Source organism: Cebidichthys violaceus, unplaced genomic scaffold, assembly GCF_023349555.1.
Source record: "Cebidichthys violaceus isolate CVI_PGR_0920_01 unplaced genomic scaffold, fCebVio1.0.p SCAF_1, whole genome shotgun sequence".
Taxonomy (NCBI): Eukaryota; Metazoa; Chordata; class Actinopteri; order Perciformes; family Stichaeidae; genus Cebidichthys; species Cebidichthys violaceus.
The window spans coordinates 7,076,148-7,103,838 of record NW_027176262.1 but is presented as its reverse complement, the minus strand read 5'-3'; the positions used below and the strand labels follow the sequence as shown (position 1 = coordinate 7,103,838).

The 27,691-nt window shown below is 42.7% G+C and overlaps 1 protein-coding gene across 1 annotated transcript in view; it reads right to left on the bottom strand.

Annotated features, from left to right (window-relative positions):
• Window positions 1–6,862: 6,862 nt before the first annotated feature.
• zbbx (zinc finger, B-box domain containing) overlaps window positions 6,863–27,691 on the bottom strand; it is a 48,772-nt gene continuing 27,943 nt past the window's right edge. The window contains exons 11-21 of the mRNA XM_068715554.1: window positions 27,443–27,543; window positions 23,481–23,602; window positions 23,228–23,286; window positions 22,614–22,816; window positions 21,509–22,183; window positions 19,163–19,389; window positions 16,432–16,597; window positions 12,745–12,906; window positions 10,275–10,433; window positions 10,041–10,110; window positions 6,863–7,073 (exon numbers count right to left, since the gene is read on the bottom strand). Of these exons, the coding sequence (XP_068571655.1) occupies window positions 6,995–7,073; window positions 10,041–10,110; window positions 10,275–10,433; window positions 12,745–12,906; window positions 16,432–16,597; window positions 19,163–19,389; window positions 21,509–22,183; window positions 22,614–22,816; window positions 23,228–23,286; window positions 23,481–23,602; window positions 27,443–27,543 (2,023 nt within the window). The 3' untranslated portion in view covers window positions 6,863–6,994. The remainder of the gene's footprint in view (window positions 7,074–10,040; window positions 10,111–10,274; window positions 10,434–12,744; window positions 12,907–16,431; window positions 16,598–19,162; window positions 19,390–21,508; window positions 22,184–22,613; window positions 22,817–23,227; window positions 23,287–23,480; window positions 23,603–27,442; window positions 27,544–27,691) is intronic.

The window sequence follows — 27,691 nt, the reverse complement described above, 5'->3', positions numbered from 1 at the left end:
CAGCTAGTTTAATGTTGGCCTCAGTGACCGCACACAGCACTACCAACACTCGGTCCTCACAGTGAAGCTGCAGGGCCCTCCGAAACCAAGTGACCCCCGACAGCAGGATTACTGTTCACTACACTTTTAGCATGCCAGCTAAGAGGACACACGTGTGAATGAAGCCCCACTCAGACAGGATTAGTATTAAAAGGTAGAGGTGGGAAAAGAAATGTGCTCCTCGGACATTTAACTCATCGTGAAATCGCAGGATATGGTCTATTATAGACATGGACATTCAGTATTCTGAGGACGCCCCTCTACAGTAATCATGAGGACGCCCATATCTTTCATTCAAAAGAGCAAATGTTGCATAAAAGTGCTGCTTCGCAGATGATCGCCTGTGTCTATTGCAAATAAAAATACTTAAATCTGCATAGGAAAAAAAGGACACTTCAGAACCCACATCATGGGCACATGAACAGAAACAAGCTAATTATCAGCCACACAGCGTTGGGGTGAAATATTACCCACATACACACTCCAAACCAAATTAATCATATGTAAATAAAACAACATAGTATGCACATAAATTTGACTGCACTGCAAAAACATTCTAATGCAGTATACTCGTTTTATACTCGCTTTTCCAGCATTGACAAAACCAGTCAGTTCTTTCTCTATCCACTACATTTTTAACTCCAAACCAAAACATCACCTTCTGTATCCTGAAGATTGCAAAATGTTGTCCTCAGAAGGGAATATTGAACCAAAGCTAGGAGGTGCACACACACACACACACACGGTACAGACAAGAGGGACTAGAAGTCTAAAGGGACCTAAACAAGGGATGCCTAACGAGGAGTTCTAACAGGTGTTTCTCATTAAAGCTGGAAGAAATGAATCTAGTGCAGAGAGAGAGAGAGAGAGAGAGAGAGAGAGAGAGAGAGAGAGAGAGAGAGAGAGAGAGAGAGAGAGAGAGCAGAGTGAAGAGCGAAGGGGAGAGAAGCAAACGATGAGCTGATATATTCCCGTGTTATTCATTAGTGTCTTACAGGCTGCTGATATTAATGATTCACTGTCCATAAGATTCCCCACCCTCTCACACACGCACACACACACACATGCACACACACACACACACACGCGCGCGCGCGCACACACACGCACGCACGCACGCACGCACGCACGCACGCACGCACGCACGCACGCACGCACGCACACACGCACACACACACACACACACACACACACACACACACACACACACACACACGAAAGACAAGCTCAGGCTTGCAAACACTCTATATCAGCCTCTATCTCTCCCTCTTCTCTCCTCCGCTCCCTGACCTCCTGAGCTGCATCTAAAAAAAAATTATAATAATAAAAAAATATGTCTTTTAATCTAGGATGCTTCTGCTTTTTGTTTTGTTCCAATTTAGCCTCATATTTCCCCCTGTATTATTTCCTCCTTTCTTCTCTGCTGCCGCCTCTCTTTTATGGTTCACTCTTGCTTAATGCTATTCCTGCCATCTGTGGGTGAGCGTGTGTGCATCTGTTGATCCCCTGCAGCAGTTGGTCAAACATAGAATAGGCTGTAATTGATGGAACTGCAAACAACAGGTTATCACCATGATGTCGTCAAAGAGGAGCTGTGAGCAACTAAAAGCACATATGACTGCATGCTTACACACACACACACACACACACACACACACACACACACACACACACACACACACACACACGGTTCTTTTTTTCCCCCATGTCCACACATTCTACAGCGAGCCTTTACCTGTCCTAATTAAACAGATGGGCCGATCCTTTACCTTGGTTACTGCTCTGATTAACCCTCAACCCTCCAACTTGCCTTCCTTCCCCCCAAACCCCCTCACCTGCCTCAAACCCCCCCCAGCGCCCTTCCCTCACCCACCGGCAGCACTTCGCTGCACATGGATGCCTCCGCTCCATTAACCATTGAGCTGGACTGTGCCGAAGCCCACGTGCCAAAATAAAAAAAGGGTGGGGAGGAGGGAGAGAAGGAGGAGAGGGGGGAGGGGCTCTCATTAAACACTTTGAGGCCCGACAGAATCAATTACAGTGATGTATCGATTTGTCAGCAGGTCCCAGTGGCTCAGTCAAGGCACAGGGACCCCGCCGCCGAACAGGAGGGTGAGGGGACAAATGGAAGGATTAAAAGGAGAAAGGAATGGAGAGGTGGGAAGATGAGATTGGAGGAGGACATGAGGAAAGGAGAGATGGAATCGGGAAGGGCACGTTAGAAAGGAAGGGAAGACGAAGAAGGGGCGTAAAGGAGAAAGCGGGGAGGACTGAAGTGGTGAAGGTAGCAGGAAATGGTTGAAGGAAGAATGGCAGAGTAAGTGTAAGAAGGAAGGGGTGGAAATAAGAGACAAGGAAGGAGGGGAGGAGAAATATAGACTTGTAAAAGGAAGGGAGGGGGAAAAAAAGAGAGGCAAATGAATGTCCTTATCAAACTAGAGAGCGTTCTCCCTCCATGTGCCGCCCCATTTCTTTCATGTCCACCCTTCCCCTTTCTTTAATTTCTATCCTCCACTTCCTCAACCTCTCTGTTCTTAGTATTTTCTCACTCCATCTCCCCCTCTCTCTCTCTCCCCTCCATTATAACTCTCTCTCCGCCTGAACTCTCTGTCCAGGGCGTACTGTACTTCCATCTCCAGCGTATACGGGGGTCATTTAAGTACAGGCGGGGCTATACCCTTGAAAGTAATTTCGAGGCCACAACTAAGTTAAAGCTGTGCAGGCTGCAACATGCGAGGACGCCACAGGGACACGACCAGGAGAGAAATAATAATACTGTATGTCCACCAAACAGGGATTTGTGTTGATTAAAGTCAAGGATATATGGAATCCGTTGGGTTCTAGTGCAATAAAACTTTAAGATAGCTGGCTTGAGGCATTTTTATCTACCCATCCATCTAGTGAACTTAAACCTCCAGTGTATTTCTATGAGCACATACACCACATACATGCTCATAGAAATACACCGCGCTCATACATGCACAAAACGAGATATCCCCTTATTATCGTTCGCTGTTTGCCAAAGTCTTCACACCTGTGTTACACTTCGCTGCTCCTTCTATTCGGAGCCTGGGAATAATAGGGAAGACACATACGACGGCCCGCACAGACTATAAGTAGCGAGGAGGCTTTTTATGTTTCACAGATGACAGACACAACAGGTATTCTCCGTCTCCTGTAATGAGGCAGCAGGGCTCACAATAGACAACATGGGACCCGATTAGATGGCACATCCACGGCAAATGTGCCTCCAACCCCGACAACCACAGAGGGTAAGAAGGCAGTCATTCATAGGTGTGGATGGTGAGCTCGGAGAGGCGTAAAGGTTAAAATATAAAAAGACTGATGGCGTGGGCTCGTGGTGTTTTGTCAGGGTCAAGAGTAATCTTGTTGTTGTCGAGCAGTAAAGACAAGTATAAGCAGAAGTGCATTCTCTGCACCGTGCGGACACACACACACACACACACACACACACACACACACACACACACACACACACACGTGATACTAGAACTTGACAATAGAGTATTCCCCTGTTATTTTGATCATCATGGTGTGTTTTCCCTTATCTTCAAAGCTCAAATACAGACCTGGATTTTTATTTATAATATGCTACACTATCCAACTGAGTTAGATTGCTCTTTTTCTCAGCTACAGAATAGTCTGCTGTCCCGTAAGACAAAAAAAAAATCTATAATAAAAAAAAGTTGTTTCACTGAGGACAACCCCTGAGGTCAGATATCTATCATAGACAGCAAGCAGACTGCTTTCTCACACCGAGCCAGGCAGCAGGCGCGGACTTTGAACCAACAACCCGCATCAACTTAAATGCAAAAACATCCCTCTCATCTAATTTACAAGCATCCGCTTCACCCCCAGCGTGTTGAACGAGCCACCAAGCAAACAGTCGCAGGAGGAGAAGTTAGCTAATTAGCTGCTCAGCTGCAGCTTGTAAACCTACCTTCACGTGTCGCTTCGGTCCGGTTAGCTGCAGGTGCGGGCCTCACTCGTCAGCAGCCTACCACGTGTGGCGCGCTGCACCATGTTGGCTCCAGCGTTAGTTCGTTTACTTTGTCTTTAGTTCCACTTCCAGAGCGCAGCATGACACCTGCAGTCAATCAAACACAGACGGGTAGGCCTACCAGACACAGGCTGACTCAGAGGAAAAGGAGCATTTCCACGAATCAAATACTTGTTTTATTCCTTAAAAAAAAAAGTTATATATACACACTTTTTTTGACAACATATTTAAAAAAAAACACGTTGCCATTACTTTTGACTCTAAATATATTCAATATCTCTACATTATATTGTCACATTATACAGTAGGCCTATAGAAATGTATTTGGTCAGAAATATCACAATATATCATTTTCCGATACATCCAAACCAACAGATATCCCGTTGCCTGAATATTAGGTTTGTAGGCCTACAACACTAATTTGCAGCAGTCAATATGTTTGAAATGAATATGATGCAGACACGTTTTTTCTATCGAAATAAGGAAACATTACATTTTATTCAATACTCCATTGTGGCAACTGATAACCGACTTGAAGCCCTAGAGACCGGCCATTTTTTAATGTTTAACCAAAACCACCATCTTTCACTCACCTTCATCAAAGACATTCAGTAAGCTAACCCTCTTACATGTGGGATGGAGCCACAACCTGTCTTGCACTTCATGGTTAACAGGCTATATTTGTGGAAGCATGTTATCAGAAAGCATAATCCATGCAGCAATTTCTCAAAAACTAACTTGGCAAAAAAAACGTTTAGTAGTAAAACACATCATTTTTTGGTGATGGGTTCCTATAGAAAACGCATAACATAGACTACAAGTTTGCTCACACAAATATTCCTTTAAGAGTTCATAAAAAGTAAATCACAAGTATAGTGAAAACAATGCCTTTCTACATTAGGGTTGCTCATTCTTCCATTTCACCAATTTCACAGTTTATTTGTGGACTCAAATTGTCACACATGGACGCAGCTGTTGTCCCTTGCAGCTCCCAGCAGGTGACTTGTGAGACTGTGAGCAAGCGAGTCCTCTCAGGGCATTCTGGGTGAGGAAACTTAAATGGACATGTAGCCGAAGGCAAAACAAAATGTTTCCACTGTGCAACTTGCTGTTAAAGAAAATGCCAAAACCCATGAAAACCCAAATAAGTAATATAGTAAAAAAAAAAATCACAGTGAGTGGGGGGGGCAGAGAACTGCATTCTGTTATCAGATTTACCACCAATGTCCACTGTGTTCTGTTTAGAAATGAAGATTTCTGAAAAGTATCTACTGCAAGAAAAAGTTTACAAAATTCACCTCAACAGCAAAAAAATAAATAATAAAAGTTAGTTTCATAACGCAGAATTTTTTTTTCTGTCTGCTTTTTCCACAACACACCCAGTCTGAACTCCAGTTCCAGCGAAGGGTCAGTTAATATAGCGCAGTTAAATGTCAACTCCTCCAGTTTCACTGTCTTTCTGACAGCATCGACAACATCACAGACAGCTCCAAATCTAACAAAGGTCAGCTGTATTTTGCCGTCCTCTCTCCCTGTTTGTATGCATGTGGGGGTGAATGTGGGGGTGAGGGAGAAAGAATGAGAGACGGAGGGAGAGTTAAGATCTCAGAGTTGTTTAAACCAAGCCATAGTGGTTCGATATCCATCAGATTTATGTCTCTGTTATTTTTCTCTCCTAAACAGTGTGTGATAAACTCAGTGAAGGACACAATAACAAAGATCTACCTTTTAACCTCTCTCTCTCTCCTTGTCTGTATCTTGGTCTCTCTGTCGTTCTCCCTCTGTCGCTGTGCTATCAATCAGTCTTGTGGTGATTGCTGTTGGATTACAGGGCTTTTGCTGTCCGCTTCTAGCGATTAACGTTGGGACAAATAAAGCACCCTTCTATCCCTCCACAGTGACTGAGGTAGAGTGGGGCCAAATGCACTCACACTCATATTCACACACACAATGTTGGCACCCTTGACATCCATCTACCTAAGTCCTCGCATGCCCATCAGCTAGAGATAAAGCAGTGGATGGTGGGTTTTGAACTCAGTTGAGGACAGTGGCAGCCATGATAGATTAGGCCTGGCTTTTGGGAGTAATGCAAAACAGCAGAGCTGAGAAAGAAAAAATAATAATCCCACACCAACATGTAAACACCACAGAGACGACAAACCAGTTCCAGTGCCTGGTGTTTATCTTCCCCAGCTCCTGCACACACATACAGACAGATGGTAACAGCGGCCATTGGCACAGCTCCTTGTTCCCTCCCTTACAAACATAATTCATCACCTGCAGCAGCGTCTTCAGTATGTGTGTGTGTGTGTGTGTGTGTGTGTGTGTGTGTGTGTGTAGACAGTCTGACCTGATCCAATGGCGCCCTAACCTTATTAAGAAACAAACAGATGACAACAGGGAAAAATGTAGCGCGTTCAATCCCAGTGGGTCAAGCTGGCACTGCAGCACTCTGTCCCTCAACGTCTGTCACCTAACACACACACAAACATGCACACACAGTGACAGACACACGAGGGGATCCGGGCAGACTCCTGCGGAAAATGAAACGTAACTCGCCATTCATCTTTCCATCCCCCCCCCTCCTGTCTACGTCCATTTGCTGTATACCTTCAGCTTATCCATCCACAAGCATGTATCTCACAGCCACGTTTCACGTATAAGTGGAACATACTGTAAAGTGTGCATTGAAAACACAGACACATAAAAAAAGAGAAGATGAATAACTCAAATCAAAACTGTATTTAATTGGTTACATTTTTGTTATCTATTTGCACATGAGTTCCCCACAGATTTAGTTTTAGGGGCATCTGCACCAGCCTGTACCTCGCATGAACAGTTTCTTTCCCACTTTAGTCTCTTACATCCGTGTGCATGTATGTTTCTTTAATTAACAAGCAAGTGCGTGTGTTTATGTGCATGCGTGTGAATATCTCAGGGCAGTAAGAGAACACTCTGCCGGTCTCTCTGCGTAGCGGCCTCCTCATCTTTTTGCTCGTCGCTGGCTCTGCCCCTGCAAGACCAAATCAACCAATCAAAGGCAGAACATCCTGCATGCACAGCAGTGAGATAAAGGTAAAGCACAGATGTCCTTCTGTAACTAGTTTCAGATCATTTTTAGCTCCAGAAACACCTGCAGTGGTCAGCAACAGGCGTGTGGTTTGACAGCATACTGACTCCAGTAATAAATTATTAATATATAATTTGTGTGTGAAATGTCTCTGCCACTAAAGAACAGGAAGCGGGAAATGTTGTAAATAAGAGTGCACTGACCATTTTAAAACCCTCACATAGAGGAGGTACAATCAACCACACCAATGGAGCGCGCATACTTTTTTTATTGAGACATTTTAGAGATGCCTCTTCCAGTTTGCATCCGACTATGACAAGGCCAAATTAAATTTGGATTCTATAAAGACAGCATATCAAATGACATCCACAGTTACCACCTGATCTAACACTGGTGTCAACTCAGCCTGCAGTGATACTAATCCTCAAACAGATTATATAATTAAATTATAAAACCAGTTTTTTTTTGTCTATCTATTAATGTCATCAAGCAAATCAAGCATTACATTTCTTCCCTCAGATGTTTGATGAGTGACTCCAGCATTCAATTTATAATAGTGTTCAAAACAGGTGTCCAAACAGGATGTGTTGCTTGCTTGTTGATATTCATTAGTTTACCGAGTATGTCTTTGGAAGCATCACAAAAGTTTCCTTTGCTTTGCTTTAATGAGCTTGTTGACAGCTGGATCTTTGATAAAGTCCACAACTGACTCAGCATTCCCACTCACCATTTGTATCCTAACCCTCAGTATTGTAAATAATCGCCTGCATGCCAATGTGGTACCTGCTAACACATTCACAGCTGTGTCTCGGCTTCTAGCCCTGAGTGTAACCGTCAACAAGAGAGCAGTAGCTTTACAGGAAGTCTGTCAAAATAGTCACGAAGAACCCATTACAGCCCACGTTTTTCATATTGTAAAATGTATTCAAAATAAAAGCACAGTTCAGCCGATGTCTGTGCGCTAATATATGCATGCATTTAAATCACATTATGCTACCAGGGAAGCAAACACAGATAGAGGAGTAAATCTCTCAGTGTACGATGGCGAATCCTCGGTGTCTAACTTCAGCTTTTTTAAAACCAATATAAAGTTTCTTGTTAATATTGTACTGTATAAACTGAACATGAAAATTCAGAATACGTCCATTCTCCAAATATTAATGTGATACTGCTGTGCAAGTACTCACTGATTAAAGGTTAGCTCAAAGACAGCCAATAGACTGAGGCAACACTAAAGCACAGCCCGACAGCTGGAAGCAGTTGAGTCAGAGATAGATGATGAAAAGCCGTCTGCGTTTGAGGTAAACATAGGTTAGGCCTAAGCACACACGCACATCGATCGATGCGTGCATACTGCACGTAACATTCTGTCTCACAGAATCCCCTCGAGTGTTGAGCAGGCGTACATTAGAGAGTCCTATGACTGGAAAAGTCACCAAAATAAATGTATATTTTATAGGTTTTATCCAAGAATAAATTATAAACCCACTCGAGTTTTCCTGATAACACTACATGATGGTGGGCAGCAGAGACCACTCTACAGTAGAACTCCATTATCATGCATTATTGTCATGCGTCTACTCTGCAATGCAACATAATCTAAAAAAATGTCTATGTTGTTCAGCAATAATGCCTCTGTGAGTACCTGGTGGCTGAGAGGATACGATTCAATCAAAGGTCCCATGGGGATGGTACGGTAAACACACGTGCAAGATGCAGTTGTTGAGTTAAACCTTTTGAAATCTTACCGTACAAATTGCTTTTAGAGAGGAAAAGTGAAAAGAATGAAGAATATAACTTTGTTTTTTTGTTCTATGAATGCAAAGTGCTGCTTCGCTCACCGCCACTTAGGACACTGAAAAAACAGCGGAAAAAAGTGACATTTGAAAAGTGTGATCCCACATGATTTTTAAGAACAAACATTTGAACGTCATGTTGGCCAATTTGAACAGTCCTAATGTGTGTGTGTGTGTGTGTGTGTGTGTGTGTGTGTGCGTGTTTGAAGGATGCAAGGAGCTGTTTTGGGAGCCCTCTGTGTAGTATGTGCTAATCCGGTTATTACACGTCTCAATGTGATATTCACAGTGCTCTGCTCAGCACAAGGCCTCTAGCGCAGATTATGCCCACTACTCACACATACACACGCACAATAAACAACATACAGACACACACACCCACACACAGACTTTTGGGAATACAAGAAAAATACATTAATGCTCTCTCTCTCTCTCACACTCACACTCACACTCACACACACACACACACACACACACACACATTAAGCAGCACATTAAGGCCCGATAACCAACATGCTGTCAAAGCTAAAGTCGTTCTGCTGGCTAACGATCCATTACACACACCACATATCCGACAGAAAGAGGGATTGACGGAGCACAAAAAAAAGGGATTACCCCCCATCGCGACCATTGGAATAGTGGAGAAGTGTCGAGAAGCGTAGGGGGAGCGAGAGCAATGGATTACATGCCGATCATGGCGCAAAGACACAGACAACAGTAGGAAAACAGGAAGTCATGAGGATACACTCACATTCTCACAGAGAGAAAAAAACACATTTGCCTTTTAGGATATCAAAATAGAACAGCTACCTATGCTGCAGCTAGTACTTTTAAGAGGGCGGAACACAATATATTAACTTTTTTAGGTTCGGTAACAACACCTATATGGGGCTTTATGTTTGTGAACCCAGCGGAAATGCGCTGATTTTGTAGATTTGTCTGTTTTACATGCAAAATTAGCAGTTGATTAGTAGTTGCTACAAAAAGAGGACCCTGGTAATTCACACTTTTTTGGTTTCCGGGAACCTCACTATAAAATTTGGGGGACCACAACACCAGTGACATTCCTCACCCTTATGTGGGAGTGGGTTTAGTTTGTGTTTATGTTACCCACCGTGTGACCTGTTGCTGATCTTGACCTCCACAGTCTCCCGTAGCAAATAGTGACGCCTGCTTCCATGTTTCTGAAGTAGATATTGAGGAAGGGTAATGCTTATGGCCTTATTTTGAAACCATCATCACCAAAGTGTCTTATAATCCATCAAACATCGTTATCACAAAAAACAATCAAATCCAGAGTAATATGTTGATCACATGACTTGTGGATGCACTGTGTGTGTGTCTGTACCCTTGGCCATGACTCTGAGTTCCTGCTCCAGTCCGTGGAGTGCGTGTGCAGTCGTGTCAGACTCCAGGTCAGGGTCCTCGCAGCCGGTGTGGTCCACATTACAGATCTCCATGATCTCCATGGCTGCCCGGGACAACGGACGAAACCCTGGACCCAATTCTGAGCCCAATGTAGGACAGGACAGACAGGTAGAGTGTGTGAGAGAGGGGAGGAGAGACAGGTGAAAGCTTTGTCTTTGCACCATGAAACAGAGTTGGTGGACACTTGCCAGACAGGCTAGACCCTAACTCTGAATAAGGCAGGATAAATATATCAATGTACAGAAGGATAGATGGTTGAACGTACGGATGGATATGAGGACATACTGATATCTTCCAAAAGCAGCTACAGAAAGTATCTCTGTCTTGTAAGTGCAAGACAGAGATAAGAGGAGATGTAGAGGAAGACAGGAGAAAATAAGAGGAAGAAGGGGGGGGGTATGCAGTGCGGGGATTCAGGGAAAGAGAGTGAGAGACAGAGAAACTATCACAACAGTCAGAGGAATGAGTGGTGTCTCATCCCACTCCACCGCGAGCCACATCAAATTGAATCAGATTGAACATCCATCCCCACCTGCTCACTGTAAATTACATCGAGGCCCCCATTGAGAAGCTATGATGGTGTGGGCGTGCATGTGCGTGCGTGCGGCACACTGATTCCTCATGCTGCGTGCTGTCTAACCAGTTTCAGCTCCAGCGTTAAGTCTTTCATTCTTTCAATCTTCCATTGTCTCCTTACCTCTCCCCCCCCCCCCCCCCCCCCCCCCCCCCCTCAGCGCCTGGCTCTGTCTTTCAACTGGCACAGAACCTCCACTTAGTGCCTCATAACCACCTGCACTGTCAAACTAAGCAGCATGGGAGGAATGATGCATGCAGTACAGCGCTGCTAACACATGTGCAATCACACATATACACATACATCAATTGACTTCCATTTCAAAGCAGGCGGGACATGAATCTAGATTGTGGTTACCGATAAAGCTCTGTGTCTGATTTAAAACATATTTGGGGTAAAATGAGAGTGAGATTCAAATCTCATCTCTCGAGATGACCTCTTTCTGAAGTTCTTTAGGAAAGTCAGATTTCAATCTTTCGTTATTTTGCATGTGTTGTTTGTACTTCTGTGTACAGCATATTAGATTGAAGTCATGTTGAGATGCATTCAGTGACATTTGTGTCTTTTTCACATGACGAATTATAATGTCATGAACTGGGATCAAGGCAACACACATGTAGCTTAAAAAAAAAAAAAATACTATGAACAGGAAAAGGAGGTCCCGACTCACAAAGATGCTTCGGAACAAAAGCTATTTCCAGACATTAATTAATAGCACATTGAAGCCAAAGCACAGATGTTTCGGCGAGAAGCCCTCTTCTTCTTCTGCGTGCTGTCAGACAGCACAGTGGAGCGGCACGCCTACAAGACGGCACAATGAGGCACACGAGTGAGGCAACTTGCCGAAACATCTGTGCTAAGGTTCCCCTGTGGAATTAAAGATATTGAAAACATGTTGAGCACCAACGAGTCTTTTTGATGCTGTAATGAAATATGTTGAAAAGGTTTTTTGAGCTCCTGAGAGGTTTGTGAGGTGTGGACCTCCTTTCGAAGTATTCAACTTTTTTTTATGTTTGACAAATTGACTCCACACGGTTCTCAACACGGCGTCAGCTGACCCGCCCGCTAGCAGCTAATGGTGCTAACAGCACGAGCAGTGCAACCAGGGGCAACAGTGCTGACAGAGCTTTAAGCAGTTTGCTTTGGATGTGAAAGTAAGAATGATTTGAGTGAAGGAGAGGAATCAAACAGAACAATTATAATTAATTCAATAAATGTGTAAAAGTTAAAGGGATTGGCAGGAAAAAACTTTATGAAGAAAACTAAAGACAGCAGGGCTAGACGGCTTGAAAGTGTAGAAAGAACAGAGGGATGGTCAATAAGAGGAAGGGAATACTGTGAATTAATGAGGAGTGGAGGATATTAAATATATCACTGCATGAAACAGATTATCGTCTTGTCTCTCAGGTGTGCATGTGTGTGTGTGTGTGTGTGTGTGCGCGTGCGCATCAGTATAAACAGATTACTGCTGTGTTTGTGGGATCTGAACGAGGGAAGTGATTGCGAGAACACATTTCTGGACCGAGTCCCAATCCTGCATGCGTGTGTACAGTCAGCGTGTGTATGTCGTGTGTGTGTGTGCCTGTTTGTGTTCGAGAGTGATACAGTATAATCTCTTTAATAAGAAACCTGCATACTCAGTGCCAAGAAAGTGTTGCTGTATGCACAAGTTAGGTGTATTATTTGTGTATGAAATAGAGTTTTGCGTGTGTGAAAGTAAATAACTCAGTTGAATCGTGTTCACACACACACACACACACACACACACACACACACACACACACACACACACACACACACACATATATACACTTACCAGATGTTCCTCGTTTATTTACTGATATTTGTCCTCTACTGGTGCTGGCTGAGTGAATTTGATTTGCAGTTGGCTGCATGCGGTTGTTGCTCATCATTCTAAAAACCAGGTGTTCCCCAGTGCGGGTACTAAGGCTGCTGCTTGGCCGATAACCCTCTGACACTAAAAGAGTGAGAGAAAAACTGAGACAGGGGGCACATTCAGATCTTTATGAAAAAAAACAAAAAGTTATGTATACAGAAGAAAGTCAACATTTGCAGAGTATACTGTTACATTTCCCCAAAACGTCTCTGCTGATGCTTCTTTTTAAAGCATCCCATCTCTTTATTCACGTTCACGTTCTTGTATTGCCCTTTACCTGCTCTAAAAAACATTTGCAATATCTGGATTCAAGATAGATAATATCCGAGGACACAGATCATGCAATGTCACGCTGCTATCAGTTGGATGTATGGCTGGCAAATGGAAATAGCAATGCATTTGCTTTGCTATCGAACTCCAACGGAGTGTGACCTTGTATAGATCCAATGCATGGAATAACTTTTTGGCTATGACAGTGTGTCAATAAGACACAGAGTCTAAAGCTGCTGTGTGAATTATAGGATACAGTTATTCATTTTCACGGCTGATTATCAATTTGAAAAGTAAAACTCGGTCATGGTTACAAATGGTTGTAATCATTTAAACATATTACTGTTATTAATCTCTTTTGAAGTCATCCACTTGAAGTGGCAAAAGTAAAAAAAAGTCATGAGTTAAAGAGAAAATTCCGACTCATCCAATATAAAGCAATAAAAAAGTAACCATGGTTGGGAGGAATTTATTAGCCTATTAATACTAATTGAATTCATGCAAATTTATCAAATTACATGTGATGCGATAATCCATTTGTCCATTGAGCAGCAGCAAACCAATATTGCTTAACAAGCCTGTTCAGCCAATCCCGACAGCTGCAATGCAATTACTGCTGTTTTCTTCTTTCTCCCCAGTGGTTAGCCAATCAATTAATACTATTGACTGGGTGGAGAATCTACTAACTACTCCAAATCAGCAGCAAATGAAAAGAGGAAAGGAGGAGAGGAGTCAGACAGCCAGCTTCTAAACTCAGGAAAAGAGATGGACTGAAATACAAAAAAAAATACTCAGAAATGAATACAAAGCTTCCACACAGTCTGTCTATCTGCCTCTTTCTACCTTTATTTGTCTGCACGTCTTTGATCTTCTTGTTGCTTGTTCCTCTACCTGTTCATCTGCTTTTTAGCACATTTTACTGTTAGTGTGCCCATACAGCTGCATCTCTCTCTCTCTCTCTCTCTCTCTCTCTCTCTCTCTCTCTCTCTCTCTCTCTCTCTCTCTCTCTCTCTCTCTCTCTCTCTCTCTCTCTCTCTCTCTCTCTCTCTGGATGCACACGAGACAGAAACTGCACTCTAACAACCTCATTTTCTGACTGACCGGGTGACAGGGAGTAGGAGCAAAAAAGGAGAGAGGTGGAAAGGTAGAGCAGGAGACATATAAAACCTGTTGGATCTCAGCCCTGCCTGCTGGAGAGAAAAAAAAAAAGAGTAAAATAGAGGAGACAGATGGAGGGATGGAGGGACATAAATGAGTGTGGAGTGTTGTCAAGGTGATATTCCTCCTCTCTAACCTTTCTCTCTCATTAACTTTGGAGTTTTAACGATGGTGGCAGAGACAGTGCGGCGTTTGACGAGCGGCTGGCTGCCTGGTGCGAGGAAGGTAGTGGTGCCCTTGTGGGAGTCTCTCCCTGTCAACCTCATTCGTTTGACACGAGCTTGACAATGAAACAGTGAAAAGCTGGACGTCAGGCCTCAGTGAAGAGAAAAAGGTTGATGGGATCATTTTTGAGCCGTATAGCGATTCACTTAGTATGAATTGGAATATCCCAGCCGAATCAAAACAGCGGCCCCTGTTTGAAATGCATGTATTCAACAGCCTTGGACAAGAGTTGAAGGTGTAATGAGCCCCAAGATAAATTATAGCTCCTGATCCAATCCAAGTATTATTATTTTAACTCTGATGCAATTTGGAGGTGAAGGCTGGACTTCCATCAGCCTTGTCGGACAGTCTGATCACCCCGAAGACATGGCCAGTTTACATCATTAGTGTTCAAAAATGATTCTCAAGAAACATGCTGTGGTTACAAATAGGAAATATGGGGATACAAACCTCTATGGCAATATAATGGTCTACCAGAGTCACAGTTAATGTCAGAAGTTTTACAAAAAGATCTTGTCACAGCAGGATTTGTCTGGTGCCGTTCAAGGTGAAATGAGGAGGAAAAAGAATCCTAACCATGAACTATTCTCTCAAAGACAAAGTGTAGTAATATATTGTGTTTTATAATAATGACATATAAGTACTTTCTAGCAATAATGACTAATGGGACAATATGTTTTCAGAAGACAACGCATGCCTTTCAACATCGCTCTCAAAAGACAAAGTAAATATTGAGTGGCATGTGAAAGACACAGGCAGTATTATCTACACTCTTCAGCCGGGAAAGAAACATGAAGAACAAGCTGTGTTGAGTGTTTCTTGGTGAAACTTATAGCACTAACTGTTTTTCTTGTTTCTGCACTGTACTTTGGCTCTGAGTTATGCTCTGCTTCATGCTCTTAGATGCTTGTTTGGAAAAGGAAATGTACTTATGACTTCTGGTGACTAGTAGTTCTTTTGATTACCAATGTTGAATGCACTTATTGTAAGTCGCTTTGGATAAAAGCGTCTGCTAAATGACTGTAATGTAATGTAATGTAAATATGGACGTTGCAAAACATTCACACTCCCCAGCTTGGTCAATCGCCCTTTGCTTCACACCATGACGTTATAGGTTTCCCCTCCAGCTTCAGGTTTGGACTCCTCATGTCAATATCACATTTCACATTCATCCAGTCTCTTTTCAAAACAAAGTGCCAGCGTAGGTTTACTTTGTTTTTAGGTTTACTTCCACACAAACCCACTTGCTCAGGAAACTACCGTGGTTTGGGTGAAAATAAGTATGTTTGTTAATATAAAGTAAATTAAACTGGCGAGTATATACATTACGTAACAACACTACTGTTGAGTTGGTTTCACACTGGACACAAACTGCAGTAGAAGTCCTGCATTTGTTCCCATCACACCGGCTTCAGTATTTGAGAAGTTAAGAGTGAGAACAGGTTGGGACTTTCAGAAGTTTCAGGTGAACTGTGTTCACCTACAGTTTAATAAAATGGAGGCACTAAATTTAAAAAAAGAAGCAGGCAGAGACATACACACATAACCACACAAAACAAAAAGGCAACTCAGGAGAGCTCCCCTTGGACCCAGCAGTAGTAAATTATCGATGTTGTCCCCCATCTCTCGTTTTCCACCAAGCAGCCAGCGCTCCTCTGGGTTTAAAACTCATTTTCATCTCTCTTGTAAGCTCTTCGTTTTTACATATTTGTTCTAAATCCTATTATGAGGCCTTTGTGATATGAATAACGCTTGCAAATTGGAAAGTATCTCCAGGCAAAAGTTGGACACAGAGGTAATCTTCACAATCTAATCTCTTGAAGCACCAAAACAGCAACAGCGCTTTCTGATGTAGTCTATAGGAAAACATGAGCCAAAAAAAGTCAATAAAATAGGAGCATTAAAATTCATGCACACGCATGTAGACTTAAAGAGATCCCTTCTTTAACCCACCTGTTGGGTCTGAAGCCTGCGGTGAAGTTTGGCCTGTGAGCAGAGGGTCACAGTGAGGGTGTTCTGGTGTGTCGGAGTGACCAGGATTCATGTCCAAACCCAGAGGAAGAAACCCATCCGGATCACAGAACTGCTCTGATCTGGGCCCAGCACTCTGGTTGTGCATCTATGAAGACAGATGGAGGGACGCAGGAGAAGGAGGGAAGGAGGAGGGTAAGTGGTATAAAAAGGAATGAATCAAAAGAGTGAGGCATAAAAGACAGATCATGTGAGGATGACGTGGAGAGACGATGCACAAAGCAACAGATTATGAAGGGACTTGATGAGGGGGACAGGAGGGAGGGGTTCATGGGGGACATGGGAATAGAGTGAAGAGCTAGGGAATAAGGATTTAATAGTTTGTTCTCCAGTTCCATTTCTATCCTAAAACAATCAGTTCAAAGGACAAACTGAAATTCAATATCAATTTAACTTTTATTAAGACAGGTAAGCGTGCACAAAATTGTGTTTTTCCATTTTCTACTGTGTGAATGCATATTAATAAGCCGGTGTCTTTCACTGGAGATTATTCCCCTCTCTCCCTGTTTCCTCTGTTTCCACTTGATGAATTGATTTTTAATTAACCCCTGGAGCTGTTGAGAGCATCTCACAACGGCGTGTTGGGTTAGCCGCTCTTCCCGCGCAAGTGTCCTCCTGTGAGACGGGGGTAAAATAAGGAAGCTCTGTTTAGTTAAGATTAGATCTGCTGCATTAGCATGCTAGCCGTATAGCTTTGTGAGACACTGTCGATGGGCCGGGAGAAAATGGAAAGTAATGCATGTGGGAATAGTTTTGCTAAGAAATAGGAAGGAGCAAGAATGGAGAATGACAAGAGGGAGACAGGGCGAAAGAAATAAGAGAAGGCTTAACAATGAAACGGCGAGAGACCAAACACAATGGGACTGCGTCGCCGAAAGAAATGCAGCTGTGTTTATGCAGACCAATGTCTCCTCGTAACAAAAAGGATGCAAACAGTTGACTTGCTGCCTGTACTATAGCATGAAGGTAAAACAAAATGGGGAAATAGCAGAAGAAAAGGGTACAGAGAATAGACAAGAACAAAAAGATGGACCAAAGAAAGAAAAAGTTTCCGAAAAAAGAGAGAGAGAGAGAGAGAGAGAGAGAGAGAGAGAGAGGGGGCAAGAGAGAGGGGGGAGAGAGAGAGAGAGAGAGACAGAGAGAGAGAGAGAGAGAGAGAGAGAGAGAGAGAGAGAGAGAGAGAGAGAGAGAGAGAGAGCTGGGGAAAAAAATGACTCAAATATTTTTAGGAGCAGTTTGATTCAGGTCCAGAGGCCACAGATAACCACCATCTTCACAATCATGAAGCTCATTTTGCTCCAGCTTTTTAATAAAGCACCAGGCCCCCTTATTCTATTCATTCCCTTGTCACAGTATAAAGGATTCATACCATTAAATGGCTGATAGGTCATTTGGGACCATTCAAGCAGTGTCATTTTAATCCACTCTGTTTCTCCTTTCTTCCTACAATGGTGTGCACCTTTAACACCACTGCCTTAGGGGTCTCTGCGCTATAGATGAATAATGTAAAGTAATTAGTGCGATACAAATGTTATCTGATGGATCAGGTCAGCTACAATAAGAAACTCTAACTGAAAGTCTTCTAATTCTATGGAGTGATAATGTCCAGTGTAATGATGTAGTTCTCTTCAACTTCGAAAACTATAGCTCATTCATTCATTTTATCACCCAGCATGAAAGACAAACTTTAGCAAATTGGGATGTAACTATTACAGCCTATTTGGTAATTCTTTTATTCATTTGTTAGCAATCAAATATGTCCCCCCGCTGTCGTATCAAGTATATTTGTATCAAGTGAAGGAGTTTACTGCAGCCCTCAATAATTAAAAAAGGCATTCAATTTGTATGCAATAAAAAAATAAGAAGTCCAACAACTTCACGAGCTGCAATGCGTCAGTCACAGTAGAGGTTCCTGTGACGACGCAGCCAGTGTCAAGTGAGACCAGTGAGAGAAGAGGGAACAACACTGGAAAAAGGATCGGGGGTTATAGCCTACCAGTTAATGTTATACGTGTGAACATTGCTAAAAATGAAGCCTGTTTACTTTTATTTTGAGTGTAAAAAGAGACGAGACAGAGAAATCCAGCAAAGGGGATTCTCAGGGTTCAATTAACGAGGCTTTGCACTAATTGAGGCGTGTTGACGTTAGGCTGCTAGTAACGACCGGGCGGCTGACAACAACGTCTTCCACTTCCACAGTCCTCCACTGTTTTTCACATGATAATTGGACACGAAAGAGCACACATGTGCCACACAGTATAAATATGTATGTTATATGTTGCTTGTTAATAAACTCTGTGTTACACATTTACTGTGCTGCTGAACTCATTTTGTGAATGTCCTCCTGAGGAAAAAACGTTTTCTTGTGGCATCTTCTTCTGAAAGTGCTTCCTAGTGGTTGCAAATGGACTAAGTAATGGATTAAATGTGCTCGGCTTATATTAGTAACACTGGTTTGAAGTGAAACCTCTTTTGTATCTTTGCCTGATTGTCAGCTTGACAACCACTTGTGAAATGTACTTACATTTGAGCACTATAAACGCGTAATATTCCTTGTGCTCCCCAGAAAATAGTGCTATTACAGCTCTCTAGCACAAGGTTCTTCCTCCAAGAAGACAAAAAAAAAGCATTTGGGAATTTGGAAACATGTTACCATGGATGGGTTTGACAGTTGCTCTTCCTCATGGGTCTGCAAATCTTTTTCTCTTTCTGCATCTGCGGGAACAAAGGGATCTTCTGAATGAGGTATGGCAGGATTCCCCTGCTCGTCTCTGGATCCCCCTCTTGTTAAGCGTCCGTGTAGCTGTGCTTCTTCGTCTGAGGAGTCTTCCTCGTGTGGAGCCAGACCCAGGCTATCAGTGGACATCTCATCTCCACTGTCTTCATGAGAAATACAGACACGTTTTCAAAATAATATATAATCTGAAAACAAATATCTGACTTTTAAAAGGTCAACAGTATGAAGACATTGACCACTGTTAATGTATCATACTTTGAATCCCTGACGCAACATTTTCATCTCTAACATTCAGTGAAAAATGCAAATGTGATGTAAATGTCCTTGGAATTGCCACACGTGCATCAAGCTCTAACAAGCTCATAAAGCAGACTTTCAGTGTCAGACTGGTCAGAGAGATGTAGGAAGTGAAGGGTGAGAAGGATGCAAAGGATGAAGGGAAACACAAAGATGATGGATGAATAGAGTAAGAGAGCGAGGGGTGTGAATCGTGACTGAGAGACGTAAGAGGAGGCAAAGTAGGGAAGGAATGGGGCCATTTAAAAAAGGTTTACAGTCCTCAAGCCCGTATTTTATCAGAATTTATCATTTTAAAAGGCAATAAAATAAGAACAAGAATTAAAAAATACCCTGACCAAACCACCCTATACACAGTCAAAACTTCAGGATGTATAAATGTATATGTATATGTATGTGTAAAAAACACTTGAAATGAATTGCTCACATGTGTATCTACTACTCTAGTGTGAATAGTGTGTGTGTGTGTGTGTGTGTGTGTGTGTGTGTGTGTGTGTGTGTGTGTTTGCATGTGAAAGAAGCATGTATCTGCATCAGTGAATCCTAATGTGTGTGCCATACTAAGGGGAATTAAGTGCCATTCTTTACAGTGTAATTACTTTCCTGTCTGTTGTTGCGTTATGTCACATATTTACTTAAATCCCTAATCGATATTAAAAAAAATAAATAAAGAATACTTTTTATGGTTGGATCTAAATTGGCTCTGACAGCGCAGTGGAATAAAAGGAAGCCATTATTGCTGAGATCCACGGGCATTGTATTCATATAAACTGCCTGGCCATTGAGAATTGTGTTCAGGCAAAATGTTGCATGACAAAGTGTCCTATCAGGAATCGCTTTACTGCAAAGCCATAAATATGTTTCTCTCTTCTTTTCTTTTTTTTTTACCCAAATCTTGGTCCCACGAAAATGATTGTTTGGTCTCTGGAAAAGTCACCAAATAATACTGCCTTGATATACAAAATGTATCAAATCAATGTGTATAGACTGTATGATAAATACACATAGTAGTAGTGCAGAGGAAAGTAAGGATGTTTAGATGGATGTGTACATTTGCCTTCAAGATATAGCTACTATACAGCTAACTCTAGCCATACAAGCATACACTAACGTAAGCTGTTTTTAACCCTTATTTAACCTGGCTGTTTACAATTCCTGCATGCCTCTTTAGAGATCACCCTGGTAAGAGCCTTAATGATGAAGAATATGCATACACAATAACATGAGGAAACACTCCAATAAAGAATTTAAGTGACTGAGTCCAGCCAAACACGAGGCTTGAGAATGAAGTTCTTCACAATAGAACAAGTTGCTTAAGTTTACACGCTTCCAAGTAGGTGAAATTAAACCAAAACCCCGAAATTAGGTGGCGCACATATGCGGCGGCCAGCAGCTCCTTATGAACTTTGCTACATTTTTGTTTTTTAATTTGGTCTCATGTTGTCTTTTTTTACTGGAGCACTTATGGCATATGACAGAGCTGCACTGATCAAAGCGTGGGTGATGGATAAAGTGCAGCAGAGCTCGAGACAATTACCGCCCACTGCTTCTCCCCGCCACCATGGCAGACGAGCAGGACCAAAACTAACCCAAAACAGAGTTGACCGCCCCCCAGGAAGAGAGGGAGGAGAGCAGAGATGGAAGATAAACTAATCCAGCTATCGGACCAAAGGCCATTCCACTACCCAGCCTGCTCCTGGCTGATGTCGGGCTGAAATAAGACTTCAGGCTAACCCACCAATGGAAGGTCAAAGACTACTGAGTGGCCCACATCTTTACAGTGACCTGGCTCCATTGTGGCAACCCAAATCATATACACATACCCGGCTCATCAGTCGTAATGTATGTCCCTGCCTTTACCCATCTGCTATGATTAGTCAACTTATTGTCAGGCATTTCATGATCAAAACAAGTAATCAGTAACCATCAGTGCACAAAGAGAGGCTATTATTACAATTCACTTACCTATGGATAGCTCCCCTTTCTCCGCGTTAAACAGAGAGAAACTGGATTTGCTTTTCCGTTCCAGAGATTTTGGTGGTGGGTTTGGACTGGAAGACAGGGGTGACAGAGGCAGCTGGAGTTGATTGTCTGATGGGAGAGACTCTGGGTCACTGCAGGAATGTTGGGATTGCCTTGGGGACTCCAGATTGTGTGGTGGCAATTGAGAGAGCTTCAGCGAAATTGGTTCGGGGGATAACTGGGAAGATTGGGGTTGTTCTAGTAAAAGAGATGAGTCTGAGCTTCTTTGTAATGGGGTTGATTGGTAAACTTTGGGCAATAAGATTGACTCTGTGGAGCTTGATGGTGAGACTGTGAATGTAGACCTAAGGGAGAAGGACATTGATGTAGAAGGAGAGAGATGGTCTTTTGGGATTGTAGGCCTGGTAGGAGACAAAGGAGAAACATCAGGTGGAAATGAGTCCGGGGAGTGTGAGAATTTAGGGTTCTCAGTTTGGGAATGTACTAACGAGGGAGAGGACAAAACTTGTATTGATCCACGGTCAGGGTTTGATTTATGGACATTTGGGGGGCATTTGGGCTTTTGTGACATTGAGGTTGGCGTCTTGATTGATGTCTTTGAAGTCCTTGGAGTCTCAGCAGCGGGGCATGCTGAAAGCTTACTTTTAGAGGACGATGCTGTGCAAAAGAAAACAATAATACGAATATTAGTTGCTTTTGCAGGCATGTGGTCACACCATTTTCTTTCGGTAACAAAAAACACACACACACAAGGGAGTTTTTCACTGGAATAGGGATTATTGAGTTTGTCCTTGACTAATGCTTCGCTACAAGCCTTAAATGCACAATACTGATTTACCAATAACATCCAATTTCTTCACTGTATTTTTTAGTGCGGCCAATTTTCAATACATATGATCAAATCACCTTTTGCAACTGATCTGTGTGTGTTGAAGACAACAATGTTCTAAAACCTGGGATGTTGGGTGACAAAACTGAGGCCACATTGTGTCATCACACACCACCACCGGTCCTTAGAGTTTATGCCATAAGATAATATCTAACATTACATCTGCTTTCGGTAGCGAAAACAGAAGACAAAGCTCACATTTCATTGAGTATTCTGCTTGTGAAGTCTGAGGCTTAGATAGATGGAGCTTCTGAGCTGCTTCGGGTTGTGCTGGTGGTCTAGACTGCCTGGATGCTTGTGCTGGACCGGGAGAGGAGCAGCTGACTCTGGAGGACCCCGTGGTTAAAGCTGTTTGGGGCGCTAGTGCTCCCTTAATGAGGACCGGCTCAACTGAGGGAACCCTGTGTGGGAAATCGAAGGCTTTGTAAGAGAGAGTCCATGGCTAAACAGAACTTCATGGCACATTGTTATAATTAAAAAATATTGGCAACCTTGAACAGATTTTACTTCTATAAAACAAATTCCTAATTAAATACTGAATCAATTTGAATGCATGCTAGTAATGTATCATATAATATGAGGCGGCTGAATGTGATGATAATTATCTTCTTTTCCTTTGTCTCAAAGGAAACAGAAAGTGAATTAAATCAAGTGTTCACCTGATTCCCTTGTCTGTAGATGAAAAGCCTTGTTCTCTCTTACAGTCTATGTATTTGAGAGACGTAGCCAGTTAAGCTTTTTCACACAGGCCCCTGTGAATGTGGTAAGCACCTGAAAGTCACAACAAATACTTTTTTCTAAATTAGGCTCACTTTCTGTTGTTGTCCGTCCTCCGTTCAGCAACAACAACTCCATTTATGTCTCTGTCCCTCTGTAGAAAACAAAAGAGAACAGTGTTGTCACACATACAAATGAGACAAAGAAAAAGAAATCGAAAGAAATAACACGCTGGAGTCTGTGAAGCATCGTATGCAGGTGTGTGTGTCTACTCCCCCATTTGCCCTGTCTAGTTTCTCTGTGTGTTAGCACACGTTTGTTAAAATAAAACGCTTCAGTCATTCTCACCTCATCCAGGACTTCTATGACAAGACACGACTCAGGTGTGGTAATCTGAGGCTCAGTCGAGCCCCTGCTGACCGGGACGGCAAACAATGATGCACAGTAGTGACGAAAATCCTCCTCCTGAGCTGTAAACGCAAACAAACACAACAATCAAGACAGGACAACAGGGAAGGAGAGTTGTGTAATGTGCCTCAACGTGAGGAATTCAGAGCACTTGATCTTGTTTGTTTTTTGTGGATGCTGGCATTTTTTCAGAGCTCTGAATCTTTTTTATTTTTTTGCTATTGTGAGAAGAACAGTAAATAATGATATAACGCATTCACTTATTTGTTCTTTAATGATGAAATGATCGTGGATTCAAAGAATCCTTCAAAGTTTGCATTGACATTTATCATTAAACATGCACACCGGTCACTGTATCAATCACAGTTTAAAATCTAACCCCTCAGCATTCTGTCCGACCCTCGGGTCGACTGTCAGCTTTCGGCATCCAGCCAACTTATCTATCAAGCTTCTGCTCTGCTTTGGCAGCGCTGAAGGTTAAAATCACCTCAACTTTCAGAGAGGCACTTCACTGTCACTGTTGATTAAAAGGGAAATGTGATTGTTTACAATGGCGTAAACCAAGTCGAAAAACTGTAACAACATAAAAAGAAAAACATGTGCATCTGAGTGTTGACTCAGGCGCTTGTTTCCAGTACCTGTCAGCACTTTTCTACCTGTGAAGAAGCCTGGACCACTGATACCAACAGGGACATTTCCTTCTCCTACATCCTCCTCCTCCAGGAATCAGAGGTCGGGGTCGGAGCTGCACACTTGGGTCTAATTTATCATTAGTTGCAGTTGAAAGATGTTGCTGACACAGCAGGGAATGAACAGCAGTTTCCCTTCTGATGACATGTGGTAATCTGTGTGCACGTATAGATATTGAACACATATCTACGGATAATTTCAGCTCATATGGTTATTTAAGCAGCAATACATATTGTATGTGGAGATACAAGGATGCACAACTTAATTCAGTTGTAGCCCATTTGGAATGTGACAAACAAAACTAAACTAAAACAGTACATTCCTGTTGTTCATTTTTTCAATTTGCATCATAAGGATGCTTCCTCTTTCCTTGATAGGCACATAAGACATATTGAACATTCAAAATATTTAAGACATTTGTTCTTCAACACACTGTATGTTGACATTTTCTTTGCCTTCATTTGTTTTGTGTCTTTCCATCGTTGTTTTACCTCTGTCTGTGCCACCTCCCTATCTCCCTCTCCCATGCTAACAATCCTTCTATAGCATCCCCACATGGGTCTGACAGCTTGGGAAAATGAGAATCTAAAACAAGCGAGAGGTCTCACATGATGCCGGAAAACAGTCTTTAATAATTCAGAGACAAACACATAGCCCACTCTTTCACATTCACAGAGAGGAGAGGAAGAGAAACTCTGCAACCTGTTGTAATTGGCATGCGCTGGAAAAGTTTGAAGCAGGTGGAAGGAATAGTTTATCAGCCACTGAGCAGCTCTACGTTTCCCTGACACACTGATGTCTTCCTCACGTCTGCATATTGCTGAACCAATGGAATATTAATTATTAAACTGTGAGCAGAGAAGTGAAATGCATGACGACGACACGGTCTCTCCGGCGCGAGTCGGGGGACGGCGTCAGCAGCGGTGATCGCTGTGTGAGCGCTGTGATTAGCCAGTGGGACACACACAGCTTCCATTAGCATGATGGGTATTGAATGAAGTACTCTAGTGGTATTAGTATTACTTTAAGAGTATTGGTACTGGCATCACCATTTTTTAAACGATACCCAGCCCTATATATGTGTGTGTGTGTGTGTGTGTGTGTGTGTGTGTGTCTGTTTGTGTGTGTCTGTGTCTCCATGCCCTTTTAAAATGTGTGACAAAACTGTATATAACAAATTGTCAACTTTCTGGATTAATAAGATTTTTGCAACTAAGAAAACTGGGTCTTGGAACAGAGAAGGTTGAGGATCCCTCCTTTGAGGAGCATTTTCTACTAACTATAACCATAAAACCACTTGCAGCAAATGGTCAAATCCAAAATGACTCCTCAATGACTCTCACTGAACTTCAGCCTTCTGACTCCAATACCAATACCTGACAGAAACAGTCTGGTCCCCTAAGTAGCTTTCTAACCATTGTAAATTATCTAGAGGTTATTCTGGAATTTCATGTGTTTTTGTGTGTCAAGTGAAAAACAAGAAATTCACCTTAAGTTCATTGACTACATTTACATGCACAAAATATTCCTTTTTTTGCCCTCAACCCAAAAAAAAGACACTAATCCTACTAAGCTGTTTGCATGGCTAATGCAAATTAATATACCACTAACATTCCAGTTTACATGCAGCCGTGCATACTATTCATGTAACCTGTTGCAGACTTGTTCAGCCTTCCTCTTTCATTCCTTCAACCACCTTCTTGAAAAGGTCGGCTTTGCGATATTTACACATATCAAAAAAACCTGTTGATATCCAAGAATGTGCTGTTTACATGACGTGTATCGAAATTCAGAATATTGTCATATTCAGAATAATAGTGGAATGTAAGTATGCATGTCAACGTAGTCATTGTTGCGTAACCAAGTCCTTTGTTCTAGGTCATTATGGGACCTGAAAACTTGTTTGAAGCATCAACCAGAGAGAGAGTGATTACTACGTCTGGAATGGGATGTGAAAAAGAGCGTCCTACGGTTGGATGGTCAGCGTTATCAAAGATGCTGACGCATGGAGTACAAGAAGTGAGAAAAGTACAAAGCTGCCTATCTATAAAAGTTGTAATACTTAGGAGACGGGAGCTGTTTTCAAGCTGTATGGTGTTACTTTTAAGACTGCATCTCTGATTTATTAGATCTGGCACAGTGAAGAGCTACAAGAGATATTGTTAATTCATAATACCAGTGCCCGTTCAAAAGGTGCCTGTTGGGAACGGGTTTGGCCTCCGGTATTGCTGCTTGCAGCTTTGCCGAGAACCGCTCATCCAAACAACTTTACATGACACGGTTGCCTCCCTAGCTGTGTTGGAGCATACGTGTCATTTGGGGGCAAAAGCTTGAAAGAACACTGAGCCTGAGAGCTGTACCCAGTGTGCTGTTTGACGGTGTAACAGTTAATAATGTAACTAGCAACGGAGAGTCGGAGTTCAAATTTGGGTGGTTGCCTTGTCACATATCAAACATTTCTGTGGGGAGCACAGCAAAACATCTTAACCTCCAAGATTTTGAAAAAAATAACATCTATTTGACATCGACAGCTATGTGGAAGGGGGCAAGCCAGGACTTGCAGATCCAAACAAGGTTGGGATTGAAGTGAATCTTGATTGATGTGATGAGAGGCAGTTGGAAGCCCCGGGGTCCACAGGTTTCGAAGGGGAGCGATAACCGCGGTCTACCCGTCTCCCGACAGCCTCGGCTGGGGGCCTGAAAGCCCAGACCATCCCCTGACTGATGAGCTCCGGGCCCTGAGCTCCAGACTACAGGCCAGGCCAACCCCCCCACCCCCACCCCCCTCTCCCTGCTCCACTCCTTTCCCAGGCAGAGTGCAACCTGTCAGGCATGAGCCGCCTCTAACGGCCCTCTGCCCACACAATCACAGCCAGTGATTACCCATCACACCGCCACGGATGGATGGGCAGGCACTGATACGTCTGACCCGCTGAGAGGGAGAGGTTTTTTTACTTTTTGCTATCGTGTGTTTGTATGTGTGTGTCTGAGTGTGCAGGTGATCTGTCCAACTACTCTGTCCGTAGCCATTTCTTTGTTTGGTCTAAAAGCCTGTTTGGGGTATGTATATCAGAAAGGTGTGCAGGGATGTGTGTGTGTGTGTGTGTGTGTGTGTGAGAGTGTGCAGGGATGTGTGAGTGTGTGTGTGAGTGTGTGTGTGTGTGTGTGTGTGTGTGTGTGTGTGTGTGTGTGTGTGAGTCCTCGTGTATTACCTGTTAGGCTGCTTGCAGTCTCCTCCCCAGTGTTTGCTTTAGGCATTGATTTTAAATCTGTACCAAAGACCAACAATGGACGGTAAGTTTCGACTGGTGTTCTAGAAATAAAAAAATCACATACAAATGAATGAATAAATACTAAATGAACAAAAATAAAACATTAAACCCAAACGCTCAGGGCCAGACCCAAGGCAAAAAGTAATTGGCTGAGTAACAATTGTCTTATTTTCCTCTTTTCAGTCTTAT